The 27049-nt window shown below is 38.8% G+C and overlaps 1 protein-coding gene across 3 annotated transcripts in view; it reads left to right on the forward strand.

Annotated features, from left to right (window-relative positions):
- The first annotated feature begins 721 nt into the window (after positions 1-721).
- eif4g1a (eukaryotic translation initiation factor 4 gamma, 1a) overlaps positions 722-27049 on the forward strand; it is a 53661-nt gene continuing 27333 nt past the window's right edge. The window contains exons 1-13 of one of the 3 annotated variants that reach the window (XM_052128987.1): positions 722-1138; positions 7527-7588; positions 7791-7909; positions 8001-8084; positions 8257-8289; positions 11745-11765; positions 13019-13204; positions 13332-13431; positions 17237-17347; positions 17907-18055; positions 18138-18224; positions 22057-22135; positions 26208-27017. In XM_052128987.1, the coding sequence (XP_051984947.1) occupies positions 7835-7909; positions 8001-8084; positions 8257-8289; positions 11745-11765; positions 13019-13204; positions 13332-13431; positions 17237-17347; positions 17907-18055; positions 18138-18224; positions 22057-22135; positions 26208-27017 (1735 nt within the window). In that variant the 5' untranslated portion in view covers positions 722-1138; positions 7527-7588; positions 7791-7834. The remainder of the gene's footprint in view (positions 1139-7526; positions 7589-7790; positions 7910-8000; positions 8085-8256; positions 8290-11744; positions 11766-13018; positions 13205-13331; positions 13432-17236; positions 17348-17906; positions 18056-18137; positions 18225-22056; positions 22136-26207; positions 27018-27049) is intronic. The other 2 variants (XM_052128989.1, XM_052128988.1) reach the window with 2 other exon arrangements.

Here is a 27049-nt window from a genome sequence, read left to right on the forward strand (position 1 = left end):
TTTAGGGTTTAGTTACCCTTTAAAACTGCAATATTTCATCCTCAGTGAATTCTATGATATCATGCATTCATTTCAGAGCCTTGGCTTATATATATATATATTCCAACAGATGGCGCCAGTTTCCTGATGTTTAGTCTATGGAGCAAATAAATGCTTTTCCCTGTTTTCTGTTTGCTGTATTACAGAGCACTGCAGGCCAATTGAATAAATGATGCAGCTAAAATTGTGTGGGTGTGTTGGTATGGATGTCAGAGTGTGTTTTGTTTGTGTGCCAGAGTGTGTTTTGTTTGTGTGTATTGAGAAATGTGTGTAAAGCACAACAGTGGTATTATGTAAACAAACTGGCATTTAAAGGATTAAAATCCTGAAAAGGAATTCATATTTGGTAGTTATGGTCAGGACTGATGATGGTTAAAAAAAAATAACTAATTAAAAGTGGAAAATAATATTATTAAATAATATTTTTACAACAGTTTTTGACAAAGAAATTTTTTTTTCAATTTTTTTTAATTGACACACAAGGGCTAAATTCTTTTTTTGTATTTATCATAAAAATCATGATCCGGATATGTTCTTGAGATTTACCCAAATATTAAATTTCTCTCATCTGAAGCGCACAGGAAACGTTTATTTTGTACTCCTATTTCTACCCTTGTCGAATGACCCTGCAGAGCTCAGGTCGATTAACCCGGAAGTACCCACGCAGCTTGACGACGAGCATTCCGTCCGGTTCTGCGGGCTCAAGGGGAGAAGTGATGTAGCAACATGGCTCTCTTCTAATCGCGTTTAATAACTCATGTGTGCTCAATTTACTGGCAATCCGTCACCATCCACGCCTTAATCATGGACCTCCAGTCGAGAGGCTTGTTCTGGGGGCATCCACACTGTCAGCAGTAACGTCTGAAAGCTGTATTTATAATTTTTTCCCTCCCCATACTATCACTTTTCTTGATTTTTACTTGGGATTTAAACCTAAAGTGTCAGCAACTAGGCAACACGTCTCACTTGAATAACCCGAATATCCCCGTGGAAACGAAGACGCCCGGCGTTCGTAAAGTCACAGATTTAAAAACAAACTTTCAAGAAACACGTTGACGAAGTCTTGCCCTCAAGTTTTCCCGTTTGCCTGCGGTGCGGGGTGAGTAATCCTATTGCCTATGCTAACTTTGATAGCCGCTTTTTAAACCGTTAATCGGCAGGGGCTAAGCGGGCCTAGAATGATACCCATGAGGTGTCCTATTTTGCTGGTAAAACACGTATTATTCATTCTCATCATTGAAAGCATTTGCTTCAACTTCTCACTAATTATTTTTACTGTTTGCCACAATAGCCCGGTTATTGTTTGCACCTCAGTCCACTAGCTCTTCGCTTTTTCTAGATTCACACAATCATCTTGCTTTGGTTTCTGGGACTCCTCGGGAATTTGGAGAGCATTCAGTCTGAGGGGTAATTTTGTGCCCCCGTAATGGCGGTCCGGTTTAGGTTTGCATGCTTTATGCACTGTTAATAGCTTGTGAGAGCGTTTGTGACCATTTAAAATCTCATTACGCGGACGTTAGTACAAGTTTGTGACAGGGGCTTCGAGTTTTTCTCCCAAGCACAACTTTGCCAAAGTGTCGTATGCACGCGATGCAGTAAATGAACCGCATTGATTTACCGCTGGCAGCTATAAACTAGCTCGATCAACTGGATATTTCCCTTCACACATACACGGCCCGGCACGATTGAGTTTCCCACAGATGGTTGTCGAGGTAGTTCTATCTAGATGGAGAAATGTCGGTTTTGCGGATGAAAAGATGTTCTCGTGTTTCTGGTGGAGTGGATGGGAACGTGTCAGTGCCATATGGAGGCCGGCAGCGCATCATGGCTGCGGTGTGACACGTCTGGAGAAGCTCGCGGATTTCCACATAGACCGCCCTGCTTGAACACCCCTAGAGTTTGGGAAACAGTTTCTTGTTTTAGCTTGACTGTTCACATTTTATTTCCGAGCAGTTGTAGGGTTTCCAGCATTTAGAAATGTTTCACAGAAGTAATATGCCTATATGCAGGGCCTTAGTAAGGTATTCTTGGCCCCCTGACTACTGTATATTATCTGGGCTCCTTTACTATTAAAAATATACAGTTTAGAATTAGTTGTAGGGCCCCCCTGGATCTGTGGGGCCCTAGACTCATTACCACTTTTCACCCCACTAGCTATGGCCCTGCCTATAGGAACAAACCGGTTGCCCCGGGTGTCATTTTTTTCAGTATCTTTAGAATTTCATAAAGTTATCAATTAATTGATTATTTTCTCGTGGCACTATCATGTCACAAATCATACACTGGGTTTGTCTCAGTTTTAGTTTTTTTTAATGATTGCTGCCGAAGACCCTCAGTAAATTGTGTCTGGGTTTGTTTCTTGAACTGTTAGCTGCAATCCTTGACCTGATTCCTGAATATCAGGTGCATATATGTTCTGAAATTAAGGGGAATTAAGGTGACCAAAATGCCCCTGAAATTCCTTAGTTCCTTGTGATAAATTCTCCTGTTATTTATTTTATCTGTTGTAACATCTGATAGTTCTTGGTATTCTATTTTACTCCTAGTTAGGCTATACATAGTATGGCACAAAATTAGAGTTGATTGATTTAAATGTTAGGGTAAGTGGTAGTAAATTCTTAATCTTGAGAAATTGTATTCATAAATTGATTGCCATGAAATGTCCTCAAAGGTAAAAAAAATAAATAAATTGCCCCCAAAATTCAAATCCAGGGGGCAAACTTGACACTAAAATGTCACTTCTTTCATGTACTTGCCCTAATGCCATCCCAGAATACCTGTCAACATTTGGGTTCCAAAATCCGGGAGACCTCTGGGGGGGGGTGCTGGATGACAGGGGCAGGCTAAATACATACAAATTGTGCGCAAAAGGCGTGGCCTTTATCAATATGACTTCGAGATATGAAATTAAATTCTTCCATCCAGCTGTTGTTAAATTTACATGTATATTTAGTTTTTTCGCCAGAGCACCACCTCAGTCTTCTCCCATGTACCAGTGATGCTTGATTCAACTTCCTGTGTCTACTACCTGCGCAGATATCATCAGCGCAATTGGGTTGTAGGTTACCAGGTTGAGGTCACAAATGGTTTGAAATGTGTATGATGTGTCGATTGTGTGAGACTGATGCATTTCATAAAGGATCTGGCAACTGGACAACCTTGGAATAATATATTAATGTGATTATTCATATAACAAGGTTTGGTCCATTCAAATTACGGGAGTTTCCTGGGAGAATTAACAAAATGGGAGGGGCCGGGAGATGGGTGTGAAATACGGGAGACTCCAGGGAAAAATGTGAGTGTTGAAGGGTATGCATCCCAGATGAGTGTGACTTACAAATCAAGACAATTTCAGCTCTGCATGTGAGATGAAGCAAGTGAATGATGACTAAAACTTGAAAGATCCAGAAAGCACATAAAGACAGCATAAAACTAATCTATAAGACTTCAGTGGCTAAATCCATGCCTTCTGAAGCAATCAAATTGATTTTGGGTGAAATCAGACAAAAATGTAACTTAATTTTCATTGTAGCCAACATCTTGCCATTGCAGTCTCTTGGCACGATCATGATTTCAAGCTCAATTACACTTGTTAGTGCTTGACGCATGTGCAGAGCACTAGATTGTGCTTGGAAGTGAAATCAAGCTTGAAATCATGAGGTCAAGATTTATAGACCCAATTTACTTCTAGTATTAATATGCATTTTGGATGATCCGACCACATGTCAGCGTTAAATATAGGTATAAATGGGGTCTGAAATGTTTTGTAATCTGATCACAAAAAACACACACTAATGTAGTCAAAAACGTGTGTAAACACTAATCAGTCCTTAATGTGTCCCTGCAGCAGCGAAGCGCCACCCCTCACCTGTCAATCAACCGCTGCACTAAAACAAGAGTTTAAACTGCTGGTTATTAGCGGTTCATAAGGAAATAACCATCCGATTGGAAGTGAATAAGCACATGCATACACGAGTGTGAGAACTTCACAGATTTTGTCCGATATCAACGTGCAAAGACAGAAATGAGAAGCACGAACATCTTAAGCTTCTTACAATACATGTACTACACTAAAATAATGGAGATTTGTTGCAATTGTGCTTGGATCAAATTTCAACTGCATCTCGGAAGAAACAGCGTTTCTGTTTTCTTTGTGTTTTTTTGTATGTCTTCATTAAACCCAGAAATCTGAACACAAGTAATCACAGGAGACACATTTAGCGACCAGGTGTAAATAGCGATGTGCTCTCACCTGACCACATGTGATTGGATCACCGAAACACATATTAATACCAGGTTAAAAAGGGGTTATTATTTTTTGGTCCGTTCTTCCCACAAATTGATGAGATAGCTTAAGAAGACATATATTTTTTCCACTGGAAAAACTGGACCATCTGATAAAAAGTCTGTAAAGTTTTAAATTTCAAGCTGCTGCTTATAGAGTTTGTGCTCATCAAAATTCTGTGACATGATTGCAGTTCTTTGCTTCTTCTGTATGTCACGGCTGGCCCGGCATCGGCTATATTGAACAGGCCTCCCCTCTGCCTTCATGTCATAAACATCCCATGTTTAACCCATTTGACTCTTCGGTTCTGTTTCTTTCTGGCTTTGTCAATGTCATCAACGCCTATTTCACCTGCCCACTGACCAGCCTTTTTACATATTCTCTTACTTCTAACATAAAACTCTCATACTGCTATTTTTATGCTCGTCTGTTCTTAACACCCAATTTGATATGTGGAGGAGACAAATGGTTGCTGTATTATATTTTGAAGGCTATGCAGGCCAAGTAGGGTGTTCGTCTGTCAGATTCTTCATTCCTCACATGCTTTAGTTCCCTAGAAATTTGTTTTTTTTGGGGACATGTTTATTAATTGCCATCTGGTGGAATCAAAAACACAGGGCCAGATGGGAAGTCCTGCTCTTGTGTGAGGGTCACAGGGGGCAAACAGACACCCCCAGATCTATTCCAGAATGAAAACGCATCTCTATAACCCCTGGTCTGAGCTCCCCAGCTGTTCCACTCTTTCTTTGCAGAGCCAAGAGATTGTGGATAAATGGCCAGACTGAGTTTGGATGTGAAGGAAACACTGTGTGTTTGAGATCATAAGGGTGTGGCATAGTCTTATCTCTATTGACACTAGTTGACCACCACCCTTTATTAACTTGCTCACAGAAATCATTTATAGGCTTTTTAGGTGCTTGTTGTAGTGAGCGTGTCAATATGCTGATAACTGACAACACAAGGAAATTGCGTTCACATGAGATTTGTAATTGTAAACAGGCATCTGCACAACATTTGCGCACATTGGATAAATTGGTAAAAATGCTGAGAAAGGTGTTAACATGCAATGCGAAATCGGATTAATAGACTATAATCTGTCCATGTTGATCATGTTGTGCTTCAACCGTTTATGACTGTATTTATGATGTTTAAAACTGTTTAAATGACTACACATTTTGTCGGCTTATGTATAATCGGTCATATAAATGCATTCACTGACACTTTTTCATCAGGTGTGCTGTTGGCATACATTTTTGTGATATATTTTTTGCCTTAGTTCATAGATGTCCCTTTCTTTTCTGCAGTCATGTTTGACTGTGCCAGTTCCACCTCAGTAAAAGGTAGTGGTGTTGTACAGGATGCAGAATCATTCCTAGAATTAATTCAGATTCTTGGGCAGTGAATAAGCTTCCTTTACACTTTATAATTAAGGATGCACTGAAGCTTCCTCTTTAGAACAACATCTTACTAAATAGGGGTGTAAATTGGACATTTCATCACAATACAATCTTGTATTGATTCTCTTGGCCTGCAAGCTGATATTTGCAGATAGTTCAAAGTCTGCCAATTCAATTCAGGGGCCTGCGATCAATATTCTGATATTATATGCCTATTTTACAAATAAATAAATAATAAAAGAAAAATTGCCCTCAAATCCAACCAAAATATAATTATATTATGTTATGCAGCTCTCTGTATCCATATTGGTACATCCACAACAAAATAAGGTGCTTAATATGTTGAAAATAATTATACAGATAAATGATATAAAAAATAAAGTCACAGTAAGTCATCATCACTTGTTTGATAAAAGCACATTTTTCAGTTTAGTTCAATTAAAAATACTTGCATACCCATGACTTGTTTCCAACTATCCATGCTATCTGCGGTTTTCTTGGCTACAACTTCCACAGTTGGAATGAAAATTTCTGCTACAGTTAAATTGTTCTGATGAATTCGTCTCAGTTAAATTGTTATATATATTCAATCATATATTCTTCAAAATGCGCCATGTTTATTTAAACTGTGCTGTCTCTCTCAACACAATACCTACAACACATAACTAACAGTAAAATATTCACTGAAACTGATGAAGGGGCTTCACCTTCATTCTAGCGAGCTCAAGCATGCGACTTGACTCAGCATTGGGACAGGTATTGGCACAGGAAGTGATGATATCGAGAGAGATGAATATTTATGCTCTAGGCCTATATTTTATATATTTTTTTAGATGTTAGAAATTAGTTCTTTGCACTGTATGCCAAATGTCGTCATAGTTATCATTCCTCGTGCCACAAAAACTGTTCTATAAATTTAAGTGGTAAGCCTATAATGCAGCACAGCTGATCAGTTCTGGGGACTGCTGGCTTGCCCGAAAATACTGGGACAGTCCCAATTTTACAAGCTGTGTAGCATGTCCCGATGGACTTAAAGTTGGTATGCTGTTTGTCCTGATAATTAGTCTTGGCTAGTTTGATCACTTTAAGCATTTTAAATTGGCATTGCCGTTTCATGCTTTTTTTTGACATTAGAAACTTTTACTTAACTGTTGGTGTCGTATTGATGAAGTTTATGCTGACTGGCTGTGATTTGTGGAGCTTCAAAAGAGAAATCTCCATTCACTTACATTTTAAGGATCTATTGAGCTAATAGATGTGTTCTGGTGAAGAAAGTCACACCCACCTGGGATATCATGAGGGTGAGTAAATAATGAGACAATAGTGTCCTCCACCACAGATGAACTACAACAATAAACTCCATCACTCTGAATAATAGCTCCTTAATACTATGCCAGCTTGTTTGAATCCTTCTGTGCTTTCGAATGCTTGTGCTGCAGAGCGAGTCATGTTGGCTTTAGTCAAGGATGAAACTTGGTCTCTTTTAGTTTTTTGTTGTTGAAGCAGCTTTAACAAATCTTCTTTAAAGCATTTTAAGGTGAATCAAGCTCGTTTTGAAAGGTTTACACTCTGTGAAACATGTAAATGTCTAGGTTACCACCAAAGATATTTTGTTCAACGCTTGTATCTGCCTAAAGCACTATGGACTGGCATCATGCCTTTTTTCTTCACTATTAGGTGTTTTTAAACCAATGGTGGATAATTATTGGATAAATTGGTGCATCACTCTTTCTTGTCAAATTGCAGTTAAGTTTACAGTTTTAATAAACTGATTTTCAAACTGTATAATTTCCCTTTTTTTCCAGTATAACTTGGAAGAGAACACTACGCAAGGACTCATCTAATCATCTTGAATACTAATTTAGAGGTATGCCTTTCAGGTATTTGTTATTCATAAAGTAGTTGAATTGCATGTTGTCAGGAATCGGTTTCATTTTGAAAAGTTGGCATTGACGGGCTTTAAAAAAAATAAATAAAAAAATGCTAGTGTTGCCAATGCTGCTGTATAAGCTACTGTATGGTTGTTAGCCATTATTCCTCATAGATGCATTTTTTTGCTGACTCACTAGTTTGGCAGGCAGGTGTGAGGCCCCCTCATGCAGGACCACAGGAAATGAATAAACCACCTCAGCCTATAACAGGACCCCCTGCTGTCCCCCACCCCGCCCAATCGCCAGGACTGGCACAGGTGAGAGCCTATACGACGATTACTCTGATCAGCATAACCAGAATTGTCCAAGTTGTCTCTAACACTGTCATTGTTTTCATGTCTTCTGCAGGTGCCCTATACCCCAGGCCAGCCTCCCACTGTTGTCTTTCCTGGCCCAACTCCTCAAATGAACTCTGCTCCTCAACCCAGACAGGTACACACTCCTCAAGCCCTGCTGTCGTTCTCACTTGAAACTTCTCACTATTTGCAAAGGTGTTACTAGGTGTCCTGTCTAATTCCTGCTCGTGTTTGAGAAACACTGTGCATATGTCGCTGAGTTTGTCTCCTCTTTGCATCTGATCTTTGACTTTTTACTCTCCTCCCAGTTTGCCCCAGGGCCTCGTGCTTTACACCAACAGGTACTACCAACTTTCATAAACTGAAGCCTGCTTTAATAAAGAGGTCCTCTGTTTGCACAAAAATAGAATAATGTACGTAAGCGGGGTCCAACATGTATTTTGTTATACCTGCCTATGTCATGTGAGAATTTACCGATCATAAATATTTCTTACTGGCCATGAAACTGTATTTTTGTATTTTTCTTAAAATATTTAGTTTTATAAATGTTTTTATTTTTTTTCATTGTGCTTCTGTGTCAGAGTCATTTGTTCACAAGCAGCCTCTTGTAATAGATGAGCCACTCGCCATCTCTTGATGAAATCGCACCCGTCTCAAAAAACGAAGACACATTGTGACTATGTTCAGATTTTCGCTTTGGTGGCTTAAAGAAATAGTTCACCCAAAAGTGTAAATTCTGTTATAATTAATATTTCGTTACAAACCCCAATTACTTTTTTATGCTTAAAAAAAAAGGAATATTTTAAAATGAATGTCCTGGTCCATCATCTTTATACAGTGGCAGTTAATGTCAAGATTTTCACTGAACAACCACTTAAATTTTGGGAGTCTCACCAAAACCTATTGTATGTCTTTAGAAAGGTTTGTAATATGGCTCACAAGCCGTGTGGTCTAATTTTCGGTCCTTTGAGCAAGACTAAATGTTTTTTGTTTTTTTTTTCCACACCTTTATACGCATAAAGTAAATTGTGTGAGTAAATTGAAAATTTTTATTTGTTTATGAAAACAAATACTATTAAAAATAAGTACATTTCCAAGACCTTTTTGAACTAGTTTAATCACTAACACTTTAGGGTTTTCATAGAGGTTTTAAATAATCAATGCAAAATCCATGACCCAGCCCGTGCTTCTCACAGTGCTGTATATGGGTGCGTTCAATTCTGAAGTGATCATCCCTATGCCCTATTCACTTCGAAGACTGTACCATCCACTGTGAGGGTTTTGAAAGGCTGAAAAAGGTGTGGGGCTCAAAAATAAATTCAAGCTAAAAAAAATATATATATTGGAAATTCAGTTTGAAGCAATCTTACAGCATGGCTATCATGATTGTTCTCCCTTCAAATTGCCCTTCTGAGGGTGATTTATGCCATTTGGAATGCAGTCTATGTTGTCAGTTATGCAATTGCTGTGTAAATGCTTTTATGCCTTCTCTGAGCAGCATTTAACAGTCTGTAAATGCCTGAACCTAAATGCTATTTCACATGCAGCTTCTATGCCACCTTTGCAGTGTAAAGATGGCTCTAGATAAACTTCTGATGTTCATTTTTCCACTAAAGTAAAAGTTGTTAGATGCGGATTTGATTGTTTTTAATTGCTATTGTCAGAATTTTCATACAATTTGTATTGTACAATCAGTGAATTGTTCATATCAACATTATGTCCCAACTACAATAAGTTTTTATTCATTTGACGTGTACCATGTGTTAATTTTGGACCCTGACTACAAGGCCTCTTGTTAGGCTTGTCCCGATACTGGTTTGATAATGTACAATGTCATTACGTCAGCATTCAGCCCACAAATTAAAATCACGTTATGCCCTATTGAGATTGTTTATCTGCAAAAGCAGCAAATTAATGAGATAAATGTATACCGTAATTTCCGGACTATTGAGCGCACCTGAATATAAGCCGCACCCACTGATTTTTAAATAAAATATTATTTTGAACATAAATAAGCCGCACCTGTCTATAAGCCGCAGGTGCCTACCGGTACATTGAAACAAATGAACTTTACTCAGGCTTTAACGAAACACGGTGTGGCAGCGGGGGCGTGGTCAAGCGCCCGTCCGGGAGAGAAAGCGGTAAATGCGCTTACACCTGAGCTAAATTATGTCTAACACTGGTGTCTAATTTCAGTAAGCATGGGGAGAGCGGCATAAAAGGCAGCAGCCACAGAGCTGAGAGAGTGACACACGTCAGTCTAGTGTTGGCGCATAGAAGAATTGAGAAACTTTATAAAATTGATTGTAAACATTGCTGTGGCCATTAAAAGCCTTAACTGGAGCGTCAAGTGCCCTGCTGAAAACTGTCACACTGGTGCCCGTGTGACAGTTTTCCCAAGAAGGACACGTGAAGCAGGGCACTTGAAATTAGACACCGGTGTTAGACATAATTTAGCGCAGGTGTAAGCGCCTTACAGCTTTTCTCTCCCGGACGGGCGCTTGACCACGCCCCGCTGCCACACACGGCTTGTAATAAAACATTTGCAGTAAACAGTAGCCTACCAAGTCATTGGTCACTATCTTCCTCGTCCTGTGCACTGAAACCACTGAAGTCATCTCCTTCGATGTCGGAGTATAGCCTCAGATTTAGTTGTCTTTTGCACTGAGTCAATTCCTCACGCTGCTGTTTCCAACGTCTTATCATCGACTCATTAAGACCAAGCTCCGTGCAGCAGCTCTATTTCCTTTTCAACAGCCAGATCAATCGCCTTCAACTTGAAAGCAACATCGTATGCGTTTCTCCATGTCTTTGCCATGGTGAGGGTGACAAAATGACTACCGTGAGGCCTAATCAGAATGATGGGAAGTTTGAGCGCTCGATTTAATCTAAACTGTAAACAAAAAAGTTGTTTTGACCTTAACCCGTTCGGCAATTTCATTGGTCTAATGAAAGCTTCACGCCGTAAAAAACTGAGCACGTCACAGAATGTTTTTTTTTTTTTTTTTTTTATAAAATTTGAAAGCGGGAAAAATCCATATATTAGCCGCGTCATTGTATAAGCCGCGAGGTTCAAGGCGTGGGAAAAAAGTTGCGGCTTATAGTCCGGAAATTACGGTAGTTTGCATGGAATTCAAATGTGAGCACCTGTGAATTGGGAAAACACCACCATGAGCATCACACATTCTGTTTGTAGCAGGTGACATTAAACAGAGTGCAAGTTCATGTTGTAGAGCGAAGCACATCTAGAGTACACATTTTATTAAAAGCAGCATTTTGCAGATTTAAGTCACTTTGAGTCACGTTGCGACTGGCTTTTCCACAGTGGGAAGCTCCATGGTCAAAACAACACAAACACTTCAAAATAAAAGCTCAGTCAAAATTAAACTTCAATGTTTAGGAAAAAAGTATGACCGAAATATTTCACTACTGCAAATTAATGTAATATTCACTGTAATACTACTACTACCACCTCTACTACTACTAATAATAATAAATTAGTAATTGTATTATACTTGAGCAGTATCTAACATCTGGGATGCTCTGGTATGCAGCACTTTATTTGAACATTGACCTCTTTGAGCACTCTGTTCCTGCTGTCACTGATCTTGGCTTTACTATCACTGTTATTCTTGGCCTTTTCTTAACTGTGCATGTTAGTTTAACTGTGTGATGCTTGCTTTTACTGTTGATCGCTAACATGTTTACTGCTGCTTGTTATCATTTCTCTCTTCTCACACACATCTTCCTTGGTCTCTTGCCACTCTGTTTCTTCCGCTATTATGTGTGGCTGAAGGGTGGATTCAGGTCACTGCAGGTAACTGGCTCTTTATCCTCTACTTTTCCCTCTTTCTGTCCACAGCTGAAATAGACTGTCCAGAGTTCTCAGGATTATATTAAGTATGCATTAAAGTCAATATGCAAACCATTTTTATTCTCTTATTTTTAATGCACATAACAGAATATAAAATGATGGGGGGGCCCGACTTCAGTAAATCAAAATCTGGATTTGATTTGAACATGAAAAGTAGGCATTTCATACCAGAATGGAGCCAGACCTGAATGTGAGTTTGCTAAAACAATGACTGGTTGTTTGGCTATTAATGTTATCCAATTAGAGAAATTTGTTTTATTCTGCTGAAACCCTTGAAATGTTTTTTTTAACAAAGTCAGTCCATTATCAGTTTAAATTTTTACTAAATATGAATCCTTTTTCGAGGAGGTGGGGGTTCTCCCAATTTGGAATGCCCAATTCCCCATGTGCTCTAAGTCCTCGTGGCGGTGTAGTGACTCAATCCAGGTGCCGGAGGATGAATCTTGGCTACCTCCGCGTCCGAGACCATCAATCCACGCATTTTATAATGTGGCTTGTTGAGCGCGTTATCGTGGAGAATTGGCATGTGTGAAGGCTTCACGCCATCCACCGCGGCATCCACACACAACTCGCCACGCTCCCCACCGAGAGTGAACCACATTATAGCAACCACGAGGAGGTTACCCTGTGTGACTCTAATCTCACTAGCAGCCAGGACAATTTGGTTGCTTAGGAGACCCAGCTGGAGTCACTCAGCACACCCTGGGATTCTAACTAGCAAACTCCAGGTGTGGTAGCCAGCGTCTTTACCACTGACCCTAAATATGAATCTTAAACATCTTTTATAGGCTATAGATGTGTTGCCTGCTTTTATATTTTAATCTGGATTTAATTATGAAAATAGCCATAGAAGCTGGCACTGCATTAAAAAAACATCCAAGAAAATCATCCAACTGAATGTGCATCCAATGTTTGGCAACAGGGTATGATGTCATGCATTAGGACTAATGTATTTAAAATCTAATTAATTCAAAATGTTATTATCTACTCCACTTTCCCATAACACTGCAAAATACGCAGTTTCATAATATGTCTTTTTTACGGTGAGCCAAGAGGTCAGTGTTTGACTTTGGGATTCTTTATTGGTCTTTCCTATACAAATTTGCTGGTGATTTTTAAGATTTGATTATTTTTAACAGGAAACCTTTTGAAGTTTTGTTGAAGTTCAGCTTTTCCTTTTTCTTTTGCTCCATCAGCAGTACTACACCAACCGACCCAGTATGCAAGGCAATGCCCCTCGGGTCCCACCCAGCAGCACCCCCCGGTCTGTTGCGCAGACACATGTTTACCAACCTACCTCGCAGGTGATGATGATACCCCCACAACAGTTGCCGTTCACCAATACTCAGGGCCATGCCTATTTTGTGCACGGACATGGACAGGTAAACCAAAGCATTTAGAGAGGTTAATTTAGTTTGCTTTCAAGATGGCTTTATATATCTGGTCATGTTTTGTCTGTAATACTAATATTTGAAATTTTCCTTTTTCCCATTCTCTCTTCCATTGTAGTACCGGGCCCCCTACATGACCCCAGCCCAGCAGTACTCGGTACCAAGTGGAACCACAGGCTTCTATGCTGGAAGCAGTCCAGCTGAATATGGTACATATGGTAAGAGGCTCTGCTCTGGGCCTCCCTTGTTTGTTTGAACCACCCAACCCTCTCTTTACTGTGCCAGGTTTAAGTAACCTGTTCTGTCTTGCTCATTTTCTTTGCTGCTTTTGCACAAAATTTGCTCATATTGCACAAGGTTCTAAATCGCCATGCATTAGCTTCTTCTGTGGAGGTTCTCTGAAATAAACTTCATGTTAGACAAAGACAAGGATGAACCTGTGTCTGGGGAAACCATGATTGGAAGTTTACATTCAGCCTCTGTTCCAAAACCTAGTGGGCTGTCTAATGCCTTCATACGTAGCTGCCTTCTATGGCATCATCTTAACAGAAATGCCATAAGTGACAAATTTGATATGGCGTTCCAACTCTGTGTCATGCAAAAATAGTGCTCATAATGCAAACACACATGGGTGACCGTACTCACTAGTGATTTCAGTAGAGTTTGGCGTTGCCATGATAAGCATAAATGTATAACAAATCTTTGGGATAAAACAGTCTGTTTTTAATTACCGTAACAAGTTATCTTAGGAGATAGCATGATTATGCTGCCCACCCAGGGCTCTACGTTAAGAATTTTTCTGCTTGCCCAGTTGAGCAAGTAGGTCTGATTTTTCTTATTTTCCTGCCAATGTTTTAACTTTTCCCACTACAAAAAAATTATAAACTTCATTTTAAGCAATGTGTATGTCCTTTTTTTTGTTATTATTATTATTATTTTTATTTTTTTTATTAGAAAATTGTTAGTATTTTCCATGACAGCTTATACATTAAAAAACACTTTTATAGAAAAATGGCATTTATGATGCAAAACATTACTGATTAGATTATTATTTTCAGCTCATTCTTAATAATGCTTAAAAACTAGCACAAATCATTCTTGCAATTTCATCAAACCCTCATCTGTTATCTGGTTAGATAATTTTCCATTTACAGTTTAAATCGGCAGAATTCATAACAACATGTTCAAAACATGAGTTATCATCCTGAAATTAGTTTTAAAAACAAGTTACTAGAGCTGTGATGAGTTTTCTAATACAGCTGCTGAGGGAGTGACAAAATGTGTCCTTTTTCTCTCTTCTGACTGCTGTAACCTGGGTTCATACAAGGTGCTTCATGTGCTTGAATTTGGCTTTTTGTATAAGTCCTGGAAAAACCTTGAATGTATACCAAGAGGTGCTTAAAAAAAGTGTTAAATATGTTGCTTAAATAATTTAATAAGTTAAATGTATTTTCGGAAAACAAGTATACAATCCTGTTACAGAAAGACATCACGCCCCCTGATGCTACAGCCAAACAACAGATTCCCCTCTCCTGGCTTATTGCTCGCTCTCACGGCTCATGCCATGAATTATGGAGAGTAAAGGATTTCTTTTAAGAATGTTTTTGCATACTTCTGTATGCTGGTTATTCAGAACCGCTTACATAAAAAAATACCAGATGATTTTCATCCATTAACATTTCTCAATCATACAGTACATTCTTCTGCTGGTGCAGATGAAACACTGTACTAACACAGTGTGACAGTGATTCGAGAAGTGCCATTTAGTTGCATGCAGCAAGAAACATACAACGTGACCAGTAGTCAAATTGACTTACAAATGACTCCTATGAGCCGTTTCTTTTTAACCATATGGGCAGAGGTCCAAACGACTGCTGAAGCAGCACATGTTACTTTTGGTAGCTCTGTTCAGATTGGGCCAATCACAATTGTTACTGGTTGAGGATTTAAAAAAATATTTTATAGATACTACTGTGGCGGATTTCACAAGTATGAATCCTTGCAACTATCAGTTTTAATGAAAAATTGCTCTCCAGAGTGAAATAATTCTCCAATGATATGTAAAACGTTCTGAGATTTGAATGCAGATCAATGGAGGATTTGGTTTTGTGAGCTGTCTAGCGCTCACTTGTTTAAAGAGAGCTTTGTGTCACACAAAATAGGTTATTTCTGACAACATTTGGGTCAATATCAAAATATGTTGACAAATGTCCCTGGACTTTTTTAGTCAATTAAGCTTTCAAACAGCCAAAAAAAAAAAGAAAAAAAAAAAACATTTGAAAGGTATTTTATAACCTAAACTTTTAATAATATGAAATGGCTTGCACATTTTTTTTTAGAAAGTATATTTGAATTTGTAAATTGCCTGAAAAAAGAAAATCCCTTTTCCCTTCATCTGGTACACTTCTGTGACATTTACAGTTAATGATGTTTTTTTTTTTACTAATGTTTAATACAAATCATTAGTGCAAGGCTGAACAATTATGCAAATAAGCAAAAATATTTAATTAAATTATCGAAAAAGAATGTTTGTCCCTTAACGTCTTGCCATTGGTGTTATCAATGTTAAAACTTTTAAAATGTAAAACGTTTTGAAAAATTAATTAAGATCAAAGTTCAGAGGCTGCTTAAATGCTTGGAGTGGTGGTGGCGTAGTGGACTAAAGCACATAACTGGTAATCAGAAGGTCGCTGGTTTGATCGCCACAGCCACCACCATTGTGTCCTTGAGCAAGGCACTTAACTCCAGGTTGCTCCGGGGGGATTATCCCTGTAATAAGTGCACTGTAAGTCGCTTTGGATAAAAGCGTCTGCCAAATGCATAAATGTAAGTGTTAAATATGCATATAGTGATTTTCCCAGCATGTTAAAAAGTTATAGTTTAATATTTTCACACCACAAAATTTGACATTTAACCCTCATTGGTGTTAACACTTGCTTTGTTCGTTAAACAAAATTTAATAAAACAAAGAACAGCAGTCATGTTGTCCTTTTCATTTAATTAAAATCATGTCAATTTTACAAAATATTAACGCTCCGCAAAAAAAAAGTGAATTTTTCGAAGATTTCAATATTCTGTAAATTGCAAAGTCAGCATTTTTTGAGAACGACCCTTTAGAAATTTTGGTCAGGTCTTCACATATATCAATTGTGTGTCTTCAGAAAACATGGAACATAGCACCTGAGTCATATGCACTACTGTTTACGGACCCTCTACTTTTGTTGGAAAGTGAAGTGTTGCACATGAAGGGAGCACATACATTTAGTAATGAATGAGCCAAGAATTGTTTCTGTGAGGATGTGTAGTTAAAGATGCACATTGAGATGTTGTACTTGTAATACGTTTTATATAAATAATTAAATTGAATGAATAAAATATGTATTTTTCTTTATTTACAAATAATCATCAAGAATAGTCCTTGAAAACAAATAAAAATGTGCTTAAATCCTTGAATTTGACTTTGAAGCATCTGTACGAACCCTGTGTAACCCACCACTCTCCTTTTTTAAAAAAACATTTTTAATCTTGTTTTAAAAGTCTGTGAAGGCTTTATTGTGTTTTCTTTTTTTCCTGTGTTCTCCCATTTACTGCTATACAAGTTTACCCTGCCATCGCTTTCTTTGGCATTCCAAACCCGGTTATGTTAAAAGGGTCCGTAAGGCAAGTGACACTTTCATCAACTGGTCTGAAATTCTCTAGCGGGCCATCCTTATTCTTGACCCTGCCACCTTTTCAAACAGGATTTGCATCAGAAGCGCACGCAGCATATGATGCATTTAAAATGCTTTGTAAAAAAAAAAAAAAAAAGGCATCTCACTAGATTTTGAGGCAGAGTGCAGATCAGTCATCTACATCAGATAATGTCCATGTCATAACTATACACCTAGTTTTACCCTGTTTGTCTGCACAGGATGTTGGATCTCTAAACCGGTTCAGCTCTTATAATCTGCTGCCTGCTTGTTTTACTCTTATTCATTTTCTACCTTTTTTCTCTCTCTTCCCTTATCCTTTGGCTGAGTTCAGATCCCTCTCTGGCAGGGAGGGAGAGGCGGGGGGGTGGGGGGAGAGGTGCGGGCAGAGAGAATGGACGTCTCTCGCTGCACGGAGCTCCTCTCACCTCCCAGCGTTATCCTGGTGAGTGAAGCGCAGGGCTGTTTGTTAAACCTCTGTCCAATTTCTCAGCCAGGCTGATTGTTTTTAATGGTTTTGTGAGCATGCACCATCTGACGTTAACCACAACCTCAAAAATTAGTGTGTAATTTCTGTGCTACTGGTGTCACCAAATTTTTTTTTTTTTTTTTTTTTTTTTTTCCCAACCACATCCCCTGTCTGTCTTTGGTTGGCCAAAGTCCCACAGCAAACTCATGCTGTTGGTTGAGCTCTGTCAGGTTGGTCGGGATTCTCAAACCAAGAAAGGTTTTTATTTCACCACAGTTAAACTCTATGCTCTTCAGGAAATCAACTTGCCAATGGCTAACTTACCATTGCTTTCATTTGACTTTGCATATTGAACTGTGATACAAGAAAGTGTTTTAACATTGAAAAAATCAGGGTATGAATGAACTGATTTGATTCACCTCAGGATCAGGAGGTGTTTTGGTGGGTGGGGGAATATTTTGCATGTGGGTTTTTTGCCCCATTAAAATCTCATTTTAGTGTCTAATGTAGTTTTAATTTTTTTTTTCTGGTCTAGCAGCTGCCTATTACCCTGCGACACAGCAGTACCCTGCATCAGTTCCCCCCACATCTGTCATGATGAACCCCGCTCAGCAGCAACAAGCCCCAACTCCACCGCAAGCTCCACCTCAGCCACCAGGACAAGTCAGGAGAGAGCGCAAACAGGTGGGTTATAAAAGCATTTTGTGCATTTTTTTTTTTTTTTTTTGATCTGTTAATCTGTGACTCATCAGTTTGTCCCTCACAGATCAGAATACGTGATCCCAACCAGGGAGGACGTGACATCACGGAAGAGATAATGTCTGGTGGGAGAACAACCTCCACTCCTCCACAGGTTTGTTATTGCCCCTTCAGGGCATGAAATTCAGCATGGGAATTCCCACACACATTTATTCAGGTTAACTTGTCCAGTAGTTGAGAATTTTGAAACGAAACCACACCAATATCCAAATTGGTGTAAGTTATCCGATCTAATGTCTCTCTCTCTCTTGCATGCAGCATTCTGCAGCTCATTAGACTTGTGTTGAGTGTGGGCACAGTGAGCAAAGTAAGCGCACTGTTGCATATTTGGTAAACCTAAAGATGTGTAAACCTTTTAATTTGAAATGCAACAGTCCCATTTATGTCCATCGACATTGGAGCTATCTAGTTGTGCCTCAGCACATTGTGTCGCTTGTGCATATAATAGTCCCTTAGAAAAGAAAGGCAGAAACAACTAAAATGCCTCGTGTACTCCGGGGGACTGGGTAGCTCAGCAAGTATAGTTGCAAAAGAAAATAATTCTGAGATGATATTCTTCTCTCCACAATTGTACAGAGCTGTTATCCGAGTTACCGTAGACCAGGGGTCGGGAACCTATGGCTCTTTTCCGGATTTTATATGGCTCTCCAATTTTCAAATGTTGACTGAAAATACACCCTCGAACATGATGATAAAATTATTTTGAAACTATTAGCATTTCTGATTAATGTATAATTATGAATGTGTAAAATTAAATATGTTCAAAATATTTAGGTAAGAGACTCGCAGCTTAATATGATTGACAGCGGCGTTTGGCCTGTAGCTAGCCTACCTTTCAGAGTGCTGAATTTTAATTGGCCGACGGTTAGGCCTGCGTCAAGTCAAGATCAAGTTAAACAACTACCTAGCTGGCTGAATTAAAAATCATCATCAACGAGAGGAAAATGGCGAAAAGAAAAAAAGACTACGATTACCGTTCATTTCGGCCTGAATGGACGGATCAATTTGCATTTGTGGAGAAGTTGGGGTCCGCAGTGTGTCTCATTTGCAATGAACGTATTGCGTCGCTCAAAAAGTCAAATATTAAGAGACATTTTGAGAAGCACCATGCAGCATTCGCCGCAAAACATCCCGATGGAGAATGCAGGAGAAAAGCTTGCGCTGAGCTTCAGCGGAGAATGGAAACCGGACAGCAGCAGCTGCTATCATGGACTAATAAAGGCGGGAATCTGAATTCTGCGAGCTTTGCTGGTGCTCTGGAGATTGTGCGGAGTGGGAAACCATTTACAGATGGAGACTACATTAAGGATTGCATGCTCAGTGTTGCAAAAGAACTGTTTAACGACCTCCCAAACAAGGATAAAATTATCCAAAAAATCGAAGACTTGCCTTTCTCTGCAAGAACTGTTCATGATCGTGCACTGGTGATGGCACGCCAGATAGAGGAGATGCAAATCAACGACATCAGTTCAGGTTGTTACTTTTCTCTTTCCTTGGATGAGTCGACCGATGTGAGCAATATAGCGCAGCTAAGCATAATCGGGCGGTATGTGACGGGTGATACAGTGCGTGAAGAGAGTCTCGTTGTTTTGCCGATGAAAGATACAACAAGAGGCGAGGATGTGTTAAAATCTCTGATGGACTTTGCTGCAGAGAAAAAGCTCCCACTGAATAAGCTTATATCTGTGTGTACTGATGGAGCACCCAGTATGTTAGGGAAACATAAAGGATTCGTTGCCCTTCTGTGTGAGCAAGAGAAGCGCCCGTTGATGATGCCCGTTTCTCAATTTTTGTGGTGTCTTAGGAGTGCTAGAAAGTATGATAGTATGAAGTAGCCTTAGCTTGGGTGTCAATGAGTGAAAAAAACAGCGTTATTGCCACCTACTGGTGTTGTTATTAAATAAAAACTGGCAAATATTTCTAATACACAAGTGTAAACTTTGCTGTGGCTCTTTTGAAAGATTTCTCTACATTTTTTTGTTTGTTTGGCTCTTCTTGGTAAAAAGGTTCCCGACCCCTGCCGTAGACATTGTCCTTTAGGAACAGTCTGTCTATTCTCTGCTGACCTCTTTCAACAGAGCATTTCCATCTGCAGAACTGACCCTCACTGGATGTTTTTTGTTTTTGGCACCATTAGGAGTATAATCCCAGATTTTACATTAGAGGTGGAAAAAAATATTGATTTGTTAAAGTATTGTTATTGTTTCTTGTGATATTTGCTTTCCAAATATCAATATTATTTACATTTTTCTTTTGAGTTTTGAAACTGAAATAAATGTTTTTAAAGTGTTCAGGCTACTATTGTATTTATAAATACTGTCATTTATTTTTAGAAAGACTAGCTACATTGACCGAACCACAGAAATAGGGGGCCATTATGGTCATATATGCTTATGGCTTTGCATTGTACATAGATATTAGGAAATAATCTGGCCTTGTTTTGTAATCTGATACTTTTATATTCATTTAATAATGCATTTGGTAATTTGGAATCCGTTCTCTTTAGTCCGAATGAAGAGGAATGAGAAACATTGAGTGAAATATCACAATATATTGTAGTTTTGAATCGCTATACACCAGAAGAAAAAAGAATTGCAATAATATCATAATGTGACCTAGATACCGATATAATATCTTATCACCAGTTACCATGTGAATCCCACCCCTAGATTACATCACTTCTTGTTAGAAAACAAGTGACTGAAATAAAGGGCCATAATGTAGGCTGTATACTTAAAAAAGAAAATTATAAAAATCCATCCATGTGAATAAAACTAGAGGTAAGAATTGAAAAAAGTAGACTCCGGTGAGATTGTGAAATTTCACATGTATTAGTGAAACCCCCAGGAATGCTTAACCCCCAGCATGTCAAATAGAAACAGAGCATCTATCGACTTGGATGCTTGCAGTGTAAAGTCCACCACTACGTTTTCATCCAAGGAAGTTTTGGCGCATCAAAATAAAGCTGATGGAAACACACATTATCGCTAAAATGTCACATGTCGACATAATAATTTTCCGTTTAACTCAAGCGCATAAAATCTATGTTTATACATCAAATGTTGCAAAAAATGATTTGGAAATGCTGTCTATAAAATTGGAATTAATGCAAAAATGTAGTGTCACATGACAGTTTGCCCCCAATCATTAGCCTGTGTTTTGAAAGCCAATTTATTCTACATGATTATGGATTGATCTTTACGACCTTTACAAAAATTAAATTTTAGATGATAATCAAGTTCAGTTGGTCGTTAAAAGTTGCTGGAGAATTATGCAGGACATAATGCAGTTGAGATGGCAATGCTTTTGATTAGATGATTGTTCAAAATATTGAATATCAGGAATGTATCATGTAAAACCCTATTATTACACCGCATTTATTTTTTTTCTGTAATAGCTGTGCACACCGCATATATACCGATTGATAGTCCTTATACTAAGACAACGTTTCCGTCTCATTATTCTCAATATTCTCACAATTTTAACAAAACTTAGGAGGAAATAATTTTTTAGGGTCATCTGGGAGGCGTATTGGCGATAAACACCTTCCTGAATGGAAACTGTTTCAGGGCAGATTTCTATTGCGCTAAACCAAAACCTATGCAACTTTTTTTATTTTATTTAGGCTTTACATCGTCATGCACACCCTTTTTATCGATAAAAGGCCATTTGAATGGAAACTGGCAGAAGGCGGCAAATGTCGCAGTTTTATTTTTTGCATTTTCACTTTGTCGATAACAAAATAGTGCGAAAGGTGGATGGAAACTGGGCGATTTGACTAATGAAAGTGCAATCTAGTTTTGTCGCTCTCCACTTGTGTAGTTCAGACACTGATGTTAGGATGCACTTTTCAGTTATTAAAGTACTAAAATGCAAAAAGGCACTCTGCTTCAACTATTTGTACTCCTGTGTTTCTTTGTTCTCAGATTGTTGGTTCAGAGGTAGGTGGTCTAGTCCAGACCAATGGTGAAAGTGTTTCTCCTGTTGCTTCTGTGATCAGATCTGGTGAGTTGGCTTTCCTTGAAAATGCATAATCACGTTTCTGACATAAAAATCAACATGAAAAGGTGTTCAAAATCGGTAATGACTCATTTTTGAGTGAAAAGGATGACAAAAAGATAGTGTGGGACTTGATTTTTTACATTGGCAATTGATTGGATCATGGAAAGTGGATGTTCCTTACTAACTTTCTGGCAGTTGGTTGGAAGAGAGGGGTTGAAAAAAAAAAAAGAAGCATGGTGTTGTGAGCTGAAAAGGAAAGCCTTTTCAGAGGCAGATCAAGTTGTTAGATTTTGGTGAAGGAATTGCTTGACAAATATCGATATTATTTAAATGTATCCACATTAATATTGTGGTGATGGGAAAAATTATCTTTGCCAAATCCATCTGGGAATTCAACAACAGTCCCGTAGGTGCAGTTATCGTGCTTGACACATAATCACCCTCTCTTAATAAAATTGATCACGATTTTACAGTAGTAACATTAACTGAGGTATTTTGGCAAAAATGTTTGTATCATAATAATATGCTAACCTTTTAAGTGAAATTAATTATACTTTTTGTATATCTGAAACTGTAATAAATCATGCTTTTAAAGTGTTTAGGCTACTGTTGAATTCATAAATACTATAATTTATTTTTAGAACGACTAGCTACATTGACCGAACCACAGAAATATGGAGCCATTATGGTCTTGTATGCTTATGCATTTTACATAAATATTAGGAAATAAACTGGCCTTGTTTTGTAAACTGGCACTTTTATATTAATTTCATGCATTTGGTTATTTGAAACGGTTCTCTGAAGATGAATGAGAAACGTTAAATGAAGTTTCGCGTTATGTCATAGTTTTGAATCGCAATAGTGTAGTATGTGCACGTTACCATTTTTAATATTCGGTTTCCTGCAAGGTTTTATGAACTTGAGGGATGCAGGAATAGGATTAAGGACGTTTATTGCAGAGAATCTTTTTTTATTATTATTTTCTCCCCTTTTTCTCCCCAATTTGTAATTCCCAATGCATTTCTAAGTCCTCGTGGTTGCATAGTTACTCTCCTCTCTCCGGGTGGTGGGGGACGAATCTCAGTTGCCTCAGTGTCTGAGACCATCAATCCACGCACCTTATCACCTGGCTTGTTCAGCGTGTTACTGTGGAGACATGGCGAATGCGAACCACATTATAGCGACCACGAGGTGGTTACCCCATTTGACTCTACCCTCTCTAGCAACCGGGCCAATTTGGTTGCTTAGGAGACCTGGCTGGATTCACTCACCACGCCCTGGGATTCGAACTTGTGAATTCCAGGGGTGGTAGTCAGCGTATTTACTTGCTTGGCTACCCAGGTATTGCAGAGATTCTTTTAATTACTGAGATAACAGTCTCTGTGGTTCTATCATTAGAGGAGAGTCATGGTCAACTAGCATGCTACAACACTAATTCACTGTTTGCAGTTACACCAAACACATGAATGGGAAGAGCCGTAAAGTGACACCTACCAAGTCATTCGTGACTTCTCTTATAAAACATACATTTAACATTGTAAACTCCACACACAGTTAATTCAAAAGGATTGTTGAATACAACAAGTTGAAGATTAGTGGAAAGACAGTCAATTCATTAAGTGATGAGCTGTTTCCTCACAAAAGCAGTTTATTCAGCACATTGAAGCATCTCCTCCATAGACATCCATTCAAAAAGAAGCCTCTTGTTTCCTCGCCAGTGTACCGCCCATGGAATGTCTATGGGAGCACCATGTAATGCTATCTGGCTCAGCTAATTATCCCTGTGATCAAACCCACGGGCAGAGGGCGCTATTCATACGCTTATGTGCTGAGGCGATCAATGCAAATGGTACATGCCCCCGACTGTGCCTTTAAAAACTAAATTCATTCACTTTTCTGCGCGTTTTGAAAGCCAGCACAATACACAAGTGAGAATTCCTGGACAGTGACAAAGAGCGGTACGCCGATGAACGTTTGTATTGTGAAGAGAGACTTGATCCAGCCGAGGATACAATTTCGGATGAGTAAGTCATTTAGTTTTCATTAGTTGACATCCTATTTTATATAAACATGTACATATTTTGCTAGTGGGACTGTTTCCAGACTTGCCAGCCAGGATTCAGATTATTGAAATTTGAAATCTGTCCTAATAAGCAAGATTTAGTTACATTTTAAATGCTGTCTTGGCTAAAGCAGATATTTAAATTGTATGCTATATGATATGTAATATGATATATAAATAATATGAATGTTTAGATTATATTTTAACTAGTGTTTATGGTGCCTCATCCAAAAAGCTTATGCTTGCAAATATGTGTTCAGGTTAAATTGGTAAAATGCACTTTACATATGCCCATATTAGAAAATCAGCATATTGTAATGATTTCTGAAGGATCATTTGACACTGTAGACTGCAGTAATGATGCTGAAAATTCAGCTTTGATTACAAATTGCATTTTACAATATATTCAAATGGAAAACTGTTCTTTTAAATTGTAAAAATAGTTCAAAATATCACTTTTTACTGTATTTTGGATCAAATAAATGCAGTCTTGGTGAGCAGAAGAGACTTCTTTTAAATGGTATTGTAGGTCTAAAATTAGGTAAAGTTTTATGTAAAGAAAATATATAGTCAGATTATTTCTTTTAACTTAAAACTTGATTTTGATCATTAAGTCTCCTCCTGTCACATTCCTCATTGATAGGCCCAGGGGATGTGTCTTTTGTCTTCTCAGGTGTGAATTACAATCAATAGTCATGATGGTTCACGCCTCCTCGCATATGACCTTTCTAACACTAAAAGTCTCTTGCAAAAGTTCAATTACTATATTGTTTTGTATGAATGAGTGATCAGGATGGTTTTCACATCATTTTGTAGCAAAAACGCTAGGCTACAAGATCAAGTTCTCAAAAGGCTTGTGGACAAATGTTTAGTATGTGTGTTATGGCCTTTCAATGACTTAAAATTTTGTTTTTTCAAAAAACATGCATAAACGTTATTTTCTCAAAAATACAAACATGTTCACACATGTTGCTCACATATTATTGTTGCCCAGTTTGTGCTGAATACAGTGTTATCAGACTTTAGCCATTAATGTGTTTTTAAGAAACTGAAAAAAGCACAAATGTCAAGGCATGTCAACTTCTCCAGGGCCCAAAACACCCTCAGACCCCAGAGGGTTAAAATGAATGGGAAAATTGGAAAGCTCAACCAAGGAGCTCTTAGGACCCAACGGTCAATTGATGTAGAAAGGAAGTCCTGCCTTACGGTTAAAAGAGCCTATCACCTTTTAGATACAGACATCACCTGCCAAACAACTTAAGAACGTGCATGCGCATTAGCTTTACAAGCCGAGAAAATTTCGTTTTTTAGCGTAATAGGAGATAAAAAAATAAATCACAATTTATGATTCCAGTATTGTCAGATTTTACTGCCGATTTGAAATGTGGTGTTTAAATGAAAGCTTGGCAAACAGTTTTTGACTTTTCGTGTGTCCCCCATTCAAGTAGATAGGAGCATAGGTCATTACTGGAAATATTCTCCCGAGAGCATTCCAAAGATGAACAACAGTGGACTGACTTGCTAGAAAGACTTTGCTAACTTGACCTCTACTTGTAAAAACTGATACAAACTCTGCCGGAAAATCTGACGGTTTGTCAGAACTCGTCGAGCTTGGATCAGGTTCAAGGCCTCTATTGCACATATAGAATAACCAAATATTGATTTTGATATTTGAACAGTGGAGCATCGAATGGTTAACTGAATTTCAACTGTCTGTGCCCATCCCTAATATCCTATTGTGACCTAAATATTGATATATTGTATTTACAGTTACCTTGCGGTTCCCACCCCTATTAAGAACGTGCATTAGAGTAAATGTAGTTGTTTCTTTTCATGTCAAAAATGACTCTCACAACTCATCGTTTGCATCATGGCAACTTCCTTTTTTAAAAAGTTGTAAATTAGTTAAGTACTTCAGAAGCTTCTTCCCAATAAAAGAAATCCGCAAGTGGGATTTCTCTCTGCTTACACTAATTTTATATTTTTACTTTTCACTGTCCTTTTATCCTTCAGATGATCAGGTGGAGCCTGTGGCCCCTCCTGCAGCAGTCCCCACCCCTCCTCCATCAAAGACGCCAGAGCAAGCCCCCACTCCTCCTTCAGCCGCTGACTCACAACCGTTGTCTGAGGTCAGACAAGCTTCATCAGTGAGCAAGGTTTCCATTCCTCCAGGAGAGGAACCTGATGCCATCACCACAGTTTCCACTGCAGCTTGCTATCCCTTGGGACTTCCACCTGCTTCAGTTTCTCCTCCTCCTATGAACAATCCTAAACCTTCAAAGCCTCAAACTGCTGACAGTGTGGATGCTTCAGTGGCCCCTGAACCCCCTGCTCAAAAGGAGCCTGTGGAGGAATCCCCTCCTGTGCAGCAGATTTCGTCTGGGTTTGAAAAAGAGGAGCCTGAGGTAGCCAAGGAGAAAGAGTCAGAGCCTGTGGCCAGCTTAGATGCCTCATCTGACTCTAGCCCAACTACCATCATCCCCAGCTCTGTGGATGATGCTCCTGCTGTAGCCATTGGCAGTGATGAAGCTTCTAAGGACTCCAGCCCTGTAACCACTGAGACGCCTGTTCCAGAGCCAGTCATTGGTGAGCAAAATGAACAGCCTTTGCTTAATGGTTTGCCTCAGGACTCTGTTGAGGTTACTGAAGATGATGTGAAGCCAGAGTGCTCCAGTAATCCAGTTGCTGAACAAGAGGCTCCTCAGGTTCAGCAGATCTGCCTTACAGCTGTGATAGCAGCACCTGTGGAAGAAGTTGAGCAGAAAGCAGAGGAGATGCCCACCCCTGAACTGAGCTGCCCAGTTGAGGAGACAACTATGCAAGGTGGGGAAATAATTGGTGTTAATAAGCACTTT

The sequence above is a fragment of the Xyrauchen texanus genome, chromosome 6 (genome assembly GCF_025860055.1).
Source record: "Xyrauchen texanus isolate HMW12.3.18 chromosome 6, RBS_HiC_50CHRs, whole genome shotgun sequence".
Taxonomy (NCBI): domain Eukaryota; kingdom Metazoa; phylum Chordata; class Actinopteri; order Cypriniformes; family Catostomidae; genus Xyrauchen; species Xyrauchen texanus.